General features: G+C 34.8%; 1 protein-coding gene across 1 annotated transcript; it reads right to left on the bottom strand.

Moving 5' to 3' along the window:
- Positions 1 to 295: 295 nt before the first annotated feature.
- On the bottom strand, positions 296 to 2,008 carry LOC142177000 (7,8-epoxymelianol synthase CYP88A108-like). Its single transcript, XM_075245321.1, has 3 exons — positions 1,648 to 2,008; positions 1,423 to 1,512; positions 296 to 624 (listed from the first exon to the last, which is right to left on the bottom strand). The coding sequence occupies exons 1-3, from the start codon at positions 1,840 to 1,842 to the stop codon at positions 619 to 621; spliced, it is 291 nt and encodes a 96-aa protein (XP_075101422.1). The 5' UTR covers positions 1,843 to 2,008; the 3' UTR covers positions 296 to 618.
- Positions 2,009 to 10,294: the final 8,286 nt, after the last annotated feature.

Raw genomic sequence — 10,294 nt, forward strand, 5'->3', positions numbered from 1 at the left:
CTCAAAGTATTATATGATATAATGATTATTGAGTGTATCTCTTTAGGTGAGGTTGTGAATTCAAATCTTATGTCAATCTTGTTGTTTTTTTCCTATTTTTTCTAGAAGTAGACGCTCACGGGAGATGAGCGTGTCTGGTGTTATTTTTTGCGTATTAATTAAGTACTTTTTTTTTTTGGTTAATTCTTTCAAAATTTTCACACATTAAAATTTCTATTCTTCTTTTGTCGCTGTAAAATTGTATATGATTAAACAAAATATGTATAGTCAATGGTTCAATTGATCTCAATATTTTCAACACGGAAAATTAATATATATGTAAGAAAATTACTATTTAAAAAAACAAAAATTTGAACTTATAATTCTAAAAGTGCAATGGGTACGCAATCGTAAGAACTAAAGGTTGAACCTGTAAAATTTATATTCTGGATCTACCTCTTCTTAATAGTGCACCCATCCTGCCAAAATTTTGGATTCGCCTACGCATACATAGACAACAATATAATGAAAAGAGCCCCCGGAAATGTTGAAGTTGTCATTCATATAATGTTTGGGAGCTTCTTCAATCTCACAAGACAATTTTCAAGACGTTCAATCTTGCTCTCTTGATTAAGCTGCTCAAGCCTGCATCATATATACAGATCAGTATTAATTAATTTTCTTCTTCTTAATTATTTCATGGAATGGAATATATAATTACTGAATTTGAGATGGAAAGTACTGAAAAATAACTGAAACTTCAAGCCCGGCTAAATTGGCGCCTGGGCACATTTTGGGGCCTCTTCCAAATGGAATAAAATAGGCTGGCTTGGTTTCAAGATCCTGTACAAAATTTTCATTATAACTACTAATTCATTGGATATTTAATATAATATCCTTACTTAACAATTATACATGGATGTCATTATCTAAGTAAAGAAAATTTATTTTTGAACTCAAATTTATATATTAGTACATTCCATCTTGAAGGATTGAATTCCTTAGGTTTCACATAAGTATCAGGATCCATATGATACTCCTTCACAATACCAAAAACCTCCACCCCTTGGGTATGGCGTACCTTGCATAATTAAGAGGAATTAATTAATTAATTAATGTATCATTGGATTTAAAGAGGGATTATAATAAGTAGAAATAAGTATTACAAGACAGATTAATTACCAACCATTTATGTTAACACTAGTTTTTCCCTCTCGAAGGAGTAATGATGATACGCTAGCACAACGCTGTGTTTCATTAATCACTTGTACCAATATATGTACCGATTAATTACACTTATAAGAATCCATATGTTAGTCCAAAAGAGTTTGATCTTGCACTAATTAATTGAAATTTAAAATAAAAATTCTACATATTGAATTGTGTTCTACTAGTTTATTATACTGTAAGTAAATAAGTTAAGAAGAATTAGCTAGATCTTACCTTCGTAACATACTTCATTTGTCTAATCTCGTCTATATTAAGGCCTGCATTTGAAGATGGTCTTTTCTTAACTATATCCTCTTGTTCCTCCTGAAAAGAGAAAAAAAATTACTGACAAGACATTTGAGTGAAAGTGGATTTTCAACTATTACTTAATTCAGAAATTTAAGAAGAACATCATATAAAATATTACTATTAAACTAGAAGTAGTGAGTGTGTACGTACTTTTGCTTTCTGCAAAAACTCGGGATGTTTTTCCAAATACATAATTGCTTTTGCTGTAACCTCAGCAGTAAATTCATAACCAGCAAATGTAAGCGAAACTAGCTTCGTATCCAGTATGTTGGACTTTGGGCTTGCTTTATTTTTTCCAATCATGGCTTTTCTTTCCTCTAATATCTGATAAAATATCTTAACCATTGCTCCTCGAGCCTGAAACGATTTAAAGGATCCATGGGTTCCTCTAATATCTGATAAAATATCTTAACCATTGCTCCTCGAGCCCGAAACAATTTAAAGGATCCATGGGTTGATCTAGTGGTAAGTACCCTCCACTTCCAACCAAGAAGTTGTGAGTTCGAGTCACCCCAAGAGCAGTGTGGGGAATTCTTGGAGGGAGGAAGCCGATGGTCTATCGGAAAAACACCCTCTCTACCCCAGGGTAAGGATAAGGCCTGCGTATACACTACTCTCCCCATACCCCACTAATGAAATTATACTGGATTGTTGTTGTTGTAGTATTATTCAAAATAGAGAAGTTAAACAAACGAATTTTGCATTCCGTTTTGTTTAAAATCACAATTAGGATGATAAAATCCTCTCAAAATACAGTTTTTGTGAATTCAATACTTTCAGATATTTAATCTAGAATAAAAGGTCCTTTTTTTTTTGGATTTTAAGTTATATAATCATTCAAAGAATAGTACTGAACTACAGATAATTAAACGTCATTAAAATGCGAAATCTATAATTTTAAAAATAAGACATGTATGTTACCTGCAACAAGTGACATGTCGCGGATCTAGCAATGCCGGCCCAAGGGTAAGGCATCCCAAGTAATTGCTTTAGGCCCCCAAAGTTTAGGGTCCCATTTTTTACTAGCAGTACTTTTTAAGAATTAATATGTTTTACAAAAATTGAATATTCTGAGGTAAAAAATTATAATTTGTTAATAGAGAAAAAAAAAACTTTGATTTGTTACTGATGTCTACCATAGAGATTTGAATAATCTGAAGCGTGAAAAGTATCTGTAATTTTTATTTAGTGAAAATTTTTTAGATCACTAGGTGATAAGAATCTGAGAAAAGTCACTTTGATGAATAGTTTATACTTATTTTTCGAATTAAAAGTATTAAAGGAAATGCTTTGAGTAGAAATAATACCCTAATCGATATACTTAATCAGCTAACAAGACGTGAAAAGGTAAGACTTGGTTCTTTTTCAAATTCCTATATTCCTTATCGAATAATGATCCTATAACAATTGCGTTTGTGGGAAGAAGTTTATTAAACTTTAATGCAATACAATCTTACCTATGTTCAACAATGTCTCATGTGACATTAAAATAGATTAGCTATATTATCAAGCGAAAAAGAATTATTAAAATAACTCGATTATAAACAAAATATTACTCTAATAACTTTGCATCTCAAAAAGTAAGGAAAATAGACTTAAATGTAAGATTTTTTTTATTTTTTTTTTTAAAAAAGGCCCCTCATCAAGATTTGGATTTAAGCCACCAATAATGTTGAGCCCCCTGAGATCTAAATATATCTTACATACCTTATTTGCTCTATTTTAATCAAATCCGGGGATATTAATGCGCATGCTGAGAAAACCACGAATACGGAAAGTATTCTCCTTGAAAACAACGTCAAGTAAATCTTGAGTAACATCATGTAATGATCTAACGTCGTCGAAAGATTAGTGTTGTTAGCTGGGCTCGATGAGAGGAAAGCTTAGGCAGAGAAATAATAGAATGAGCGAAGAAGAGTAACATAATTTCAAATTAACGGCTAGGATTAGTTTCAAATAAACGAGTTGCGAGTGCTAAGATTTTGCCACGTCAGCCGAAGGTTGTTATAACTAACATTTAGCAGAATTGGAAAGGCATCGAATCTAAGGTTAATTCTTCTCTCTTCTCACACTCCCTTACTCGATTTATGCTTCTTCTCTTTCCTTCAATCTTTGATTCTTCTCTCCTTCATTTCTACAAATCTCAATCGACTATGTAAGCTTATTAGTGATAGTTAGTTGGTCATTTGGTTTATTTGTAATTCGTTTCTTTCCATTTATATAATCAGAAAATTATCTCAAAAATTCTTCTATTTCGCAATTTGTTGATTAATTTCTTAGACCCTTAGTTGGATCATTACAATTGGTATTAGAGCTTCAATCCTGCAACTGTGTAGTGGTAATGGTTGAAGGAACTAGGCTGAAAGTTATGGATGATAAGCTTGTGTGGCACGATGAGGCTTTGAATGAAGTGTTGTCCACTCAGGAGGAACTGCGCAATATACAAACTAGAATACAAGGGACCCTATAGTTAATTCTAGACAGGTTGTGTCACACCTCCTTTTTTTCGAAGGGGAGTTTTTTCAATTTAAGTGACACTAATCGAAATGGGATTATTTATTTATCAGAGTCGCCACTTAAAATAATTTATGGTGTCCCAAGTCACCGGTTTATTTTAAATCCCAAATCGAGAAAATTTGACTCTATTTATGGTCCGCGAACACGGGAGATCGGGTAAGGAATTCTGTTAACCCGAGAGAAGGTGTGAGGCACTCCCGAGTTCCGTGGTTTTAGCACGGTCACTTAACTAGTAATAATTGGCCCAATTATCTGATTTATACATATTTGAAACCTTTTGTGCATTATCGCTTTTATATCGCTTTTAATATTTATGAAATTTATTTCTGGAACAAGTCACGATATCGTACACTTGTCGTTTTGATACACATTGCAAACCGCGCCACATGAAATGCACCCGCGATTTACGACATGTTTATTTTTATTATTATTGTTTGAAGTTGAGGTCGAGTCACGTGAAACGCACACTCGAATTGGGGTTATGTATCGTGACTATGCTACGGAAAATATACCCATGACCATGATAATTTATTAAACGCACCTAAAGCAAGCTAAGATGTTCTAGAGTTGTTCATTTCCTAAACTAATTTGAGATTCAAATATGATGATCATGAGTTATGGAAATTTGTTGGGGGAGAGGTGACCTCGATCATTGCCAAAGAATTCATGAGATCATGAGTTATGGAATTTTTTTTTTCACTCTTTGCCTTCTTTTTTGTGCAGGTTGCGGCTGCTTCTCTTCTATTTTGGAATTAGGAGAATAGTTGGGTTTTATTTGGGGTGGGGAATTAACATTGGCCCTTGGATGAAAGTAGATCAGTGGCTATGATTAAGGGAGGGGTTTGATGGGTGAGAAAAAGATTTGGGCTAAAAGGGATTGGAAAGAATGGGCTTTTATCTTGCTGGGCTACTAGAATCCGAAAATGAGCTCCCATTTGGCCCAAATTCAATTCTTTCTTATTGAATAAAAATAAAAATAAAAATACTATCAAAATATACTAATTAATCTTAGTTAATAAGAATACATTATTAAAGTGAACTATATATTAAAATAAAAATATTTTAGGTTTTTTTTAAAATGTTATAAATATTATAAAATACTAATAAGCTAAAAAAAATGTTATAAAACTATTTTTGTGTTTTCAAACTTATATTTTAAAATTAAAACTAAAAGTTGACTGAAATCCTATAAAAAATAAAAATAAACAAATATTTTTGAAATACTACTTTTAAAAGTTGCGCGGGTCAAAAATTACGTGCTTACAACTGCCCCTCTTTGCTTGAAAACATGAATAGTTTTCGGAGCAAAGAAAAATAAGCAACGTAATTGATTTATGACCCGACGCTTATTCAAAACGAAATAAAGACGGACAAAAGATTGTGACTGAGCCCTGGTATCTGAGCTGCCTACATATCCTTGGCTTTAAAGGAATCAGGTCACGTGTAGTTCAGAGGTGAATGAAGTGATGGAGTGTGTGGAGAGGATGAGAGAGTCGAGTGAGGTTCCGTCGAGGTTCCGGTCCGCGGTCCCTGCCATTACATCATAAATTGAAAGTAAAAATTACAGCAGAAATTAAAGAAAAATACAAGATCCTATCTACTTCTTGTCTTGAATTTTCCTTGAATCTCCACTTGATCCTTCAACTTGAAATTGAAAATTCACCCTATTCTTCAGGTGGGCATCCTGTTGACTTGAATTTGAAGAAAACTGAAAGCTGACCATGTTCTTCAGGCTGGCATCCTGCTGCTTGCACTTGAACTTGGAGTAGACTTGAGCTTGCAAACCTTGTTCTTCAGGCGGCTCGTGCTACTTCTGATTTGAATTGAAAATAAATGACTTCCCTCGTTCTCCCTGATGCTGACTTACAGCTTGAAACAAATTCCCTCGTTCTCCAGGTAGGTGCTTGATGACTTAAACTTAAAAGAAATTCCCTCATTCTCCAGGTGGGCGCCTGCTGACTTTAAAAACTTGAAATGAATTCCCTCATTTTCCAGGTGGGTGCCTGATGTTGACTTAACACTTGAAATAAATTTTCTTGTTCTCCAGGTGGGCGCCTGATAATGACTTGAAAATTAAAACAAATTCCCTCATTCTCCAGGTGGGCGCCTGCCGCTAACTTAAAACTTGAAATGAATTCCCCCGTTCTCCAGGTGGGCGCCTGATGCTGATTTAAAACTTGAAATAAATTCCCTCGTTCTCCAGGTGGGCGCCTGATGACCTAACTTAAAACTTGAAATAAATTCCCTCGTTCTCCAGATGGGCGCCTGATGACTTAAAACTTGAAATAAATTCCCTCATTCTCCAGGTGGGCGCCTGCTGGCTTAAAAACTTGAAATAAATTCTCTCGTTTTCCAGGTGGGTGCCTGATGACTTAAAACTTGAAATAAATTCCCTCGTTCTCCAGGTGGGCGCCTGATGACTTAAAACTTGAAACAAATTCCCTCGTTCTCTAGATGGGCGCCTGATAACTTCACACTTGAAATAAATTCCCTCGCTTTCCAGGTGGGTGCCTGATAACTTAAAACTTGAAATAAATTCCCTCGTTCTCCAGGTGGGCGCCTGATGACTTAAACTTGAAATGAATTCCCTTATTCTCCAGGTGGGCGCCTGATACTACAACAAAATAGACAAAACAAAAGAAACTTTTCTGCCCCAGTTTGGACTAGGAAGATTTGTGAGTTGTTAGCAGAACTATAAATCACCTATGCTATTGATGAGTGATGCAATAATGAGAGTAAAATTGAAGACTCGATTAGGATATGCGTCTCCTAAAGAAATAAAAATCTGAAAACCCCAAATTAGGAAGTGCGTCTCCTAAATTTGAGATTGAGCTTGCGAAAAACTATAAACTAAGCTTGACTAAACTAAAAGCTGACCCTATTCGCCAGGCGGGACCCCTGATTTCAAGAAAACTAAAGATTGATAACTTAAGAAAACTAAAAATTGACCCTTTTTTTTAATCCAGACTTCCTTTTTTATTAAACTTATTATCCTAGGAGAAAATTCATCAGACTAGGTTTTAATCTTAGGAGAAAGATTCATCAGACTAAGATTTTGATCCTAGGAGAGAATTCATCAGACTAGGTCTCTTTTCTCTTTTTTTTTTTTTGGTATCTTAGGAGAAAGATTCATCAGACTAAGATTTCTATCCTAGGAAAAAGTTCATTAGACTAGGTTTTCAATCTTAGGAGAAAGATTCATCAGACTAAGATATTGATCCTAGGAGAAAATTCATCAGACTAGGTCTCTTTTTATTATCTTAGGAGAAAGATTCATCAGACTAAGATTTCGATCCTAGGAGAAAATTCATCAGACTAGGTTTTCTATCTTAGGAGAAAGATTCATCAAACTAAGATTTTGATCCTAGGAGAAAGTTCATCAGACTAGGTCTTTTTTTTTTTGGTATCTTAGGAGAAAGATTCATCAGACTAAGATTTCTATCCTAGGAGAAAGTTCATCCGACTAGGTCTTCAATCTTAGGAGAAAGATTTATCAGACTAAGATTTCAATCCTAGGAGAAAATTCATCAGACTAGGTCTCTTTTTTATTATCTTAGGAGAAAGATTTATCAGACTAAGATTTTGATCCTAGGAGAAAGTTCATCAGACTAGGTCTTCTATCTTAGGAGAAAGATTCATCAGACTAAGATTTCGATCCTAGGAGAAAGTTCATCAGACTAGGTCTCTTTTTTTGTATCTTAGGAGAAAGATTCATCAAACTAAGATTTCTATTCTACGAGAAAATTCATCAGACTAGGTCTTCTATCTTAGGAGAAAGATTCATCAGACTAAGATTTCGATCCTAGGAGAAAATTTATCAGACTAGGTCTATTTTTTTGTATCTTAGGAGAAAGATTCATCAAACTAAGATTTCTATCCTACGAGAAAATTCATCAGACTAGGTCTTCTATCTTAGGAGAAAGATTCATCAGACTAAGATTTCGATCGTAGGAGAAAATTCATCAGACTAGGTCTTTTTTGTTATCTTAGGAGAAAGATTCATCAGACTAAGATTTCTATCCTAGGAGAAAATTCATCAGACTAGTTTTTCTATCTTAGGAGAAAAATTCATCAGACTAAGATTTCTATCTTAAGAGAAAAATTCATCAGACTAAGATTTTTATTGAGAGAAAATCCATCAGACTAGGACTTTTTTTATCCTAGGAGGAAAAATGTGAAGAGCAATGACAATATTTTATGCACACTAACAAGACAAATAAAGGCAAAGATTTGAGAAACTTCCCTTTGTCGGCTCTTCTCTTCTCTTTTTTTTTCTTTTGAACCACTTTCCTTGCACTGCTTTGTTCCTGTTTCAAACAAAGGAAATTTTATCAGTTTTAAAAGTGGTGGTCGGTTTGTGGACTTGAGTCTTGGGCAGCTTGGCTTTTGCTCAATCAGCTTGAGTCGGTTTCAAGAGACTTTTTGCTTTACATCAACCCTAATCGTTTCACACCCAGTACCATTTGTATTTGTGGCTCAATCAGCCTTATCTCAACTGGAGATCTTTGCTTAGGTGACCTTTCTATGTCTTGAATGTCTTTCTGCTTTTTGAGCAATTTGTCTGTCAGAGAGAATCACAACTGGTAAGTGTCTTTTGCATGATGTGCACACTTCATAGTTCTTGTTCAGTACTGCAGAGAGCCCGAGCCCCTGATTAACCTCGAGGTTATCTTTGCTTGCTTTAGCCAAGTAGGCTGACAAAGGTATTTTGGAGGGAAGTCTTTGCATGAATCCTCAAGGCATGTTGACTGTAACACCTGGCTGTGCTTTCCAAATTTACTTTGTGCAACTAAAAATCTGGTAGCAGATTTTGAAATCTTTTCTTGTTTGTTTTGACAAGGACTGACTCAAAGTGAAGGGACAAAATGGTGCGAAGAAATGGTATTAACAAGAAATGCCTCTGTCGAGAAGGACATAAGTTTTTTTAATAGCTAGCCTTAATGAATCATGACATGCATTTTGGACTTAATGGCCGATCCATCAAACTAATCCAATCTTTCCTTTTACTATTCTTATAAACTTTGAAGTCGGGCTTGTTCGTGCCAATCCTTTGCATCAGCTTCATGACTCACTTTCGACTAGTGGTGCCCTGAGGGATTTTCACCAACAAGCTTCTCTCATTTATTTATCTCTTCTTACCGTCACCTTACAGTGCCCGTGAGGGTTTTCACTAGTAAGACTCTCTCTTTTTCTTTTTTTTTCTTTTTCTTTTTTTGTGAGCAACTTGACATCGTTCTATGTCATGTGACATCTGCTGCTCTTTGCATGCGTCTCTTGGCATTTTTGAAGGCATATCGGGAGGTCTTTATTTGGAAGGTTTTTGGATAGGGTTGGAAAGATGGGTCGGCGTAGAGGCTCTAAGTAGACTCAATATGATGGGTTAAACACTTTACAACTCTTGGAATCGATTCTTTCAAAAGTGAAATAAAATTCTTGCCCCAGTTTCTGATAATAGGGATTTTTGTATTTTTTTTTTGAATTCTTATTTGGTTGGACCGAACTGTGTAAGGCTGCCTACGTATCTCTTTTTTAAAGAAATCAGGTCTAACATAGTTCAAACATCTGACCTAACTATTTTTTTTCATCTTTCTTTTTTTTTTCTCTTTTTTTTTTTTCAAAAAAAGTTGCCTCGGTATTTTATTTTCTGGGGGCATGGACCTTTGACTGTTCCTTTCTTATTCTTTTTTTTTCACTTGAACTTTCTAAGAGTCGCCCCAATTTGTACTCTTGGGACATGGACTTTTCTTTTCATTTTTCTGTCATTTCATCATTTGTTTTTACTTTTGACTCTAAACTTGATTCCAAAAGAGGGTGGTCAAAGAAAATAACGCAGGCTCAAAAGGGGTAACAAAGGGTATAAAGTATTTGGGTAGCAGAAAAATGGCCTCCTAGCCTCGAGAATGCCAAACATGGTTTCCTTTCGCGACACAACATTGATGAACATGTCTGTCTTCTTGGTGTGTCGTGGTCGGAAGACACTTTTCACCCATTAATGTCAAACTTACCAATAAACTTCAATTGATTCTTCCTCAAACCCGATCTTCACAATGATTTAAAGGTAAAGATCATTAACCTCCACGGGTCATTTTATTTGAGCTTAATTCCAAAGTGTTTCAACTCTTTATTCATCCTCAAAAATTCCTTTTTCTCATTTATCCAATTCAAGCTTAAATCAGTTTTCTAAGATCTGGCCAAAAATTTCGCATGCATGTCATATCACTAAAACTAGTGGGAAAAGAACTAAGCATGGAATGACACAAAAGGACAAACTGTATTTCAT

Source organism: Nicotiana tabacum, chromosome 23, assembly GCF_000715075.1.
Source record: "Nicotiana tabacum cultivar K326 chromosome 23, ASM71507v2, whole genome shotgun sequence".
In the NCBI taxonomy this organism is placed as follows: Eukaryota; Viridiplantae; Streptophyta; class Magnoliopsida; order Solanales; family Solanaceae; genus Nicotiana; species Nicotiana tabacum.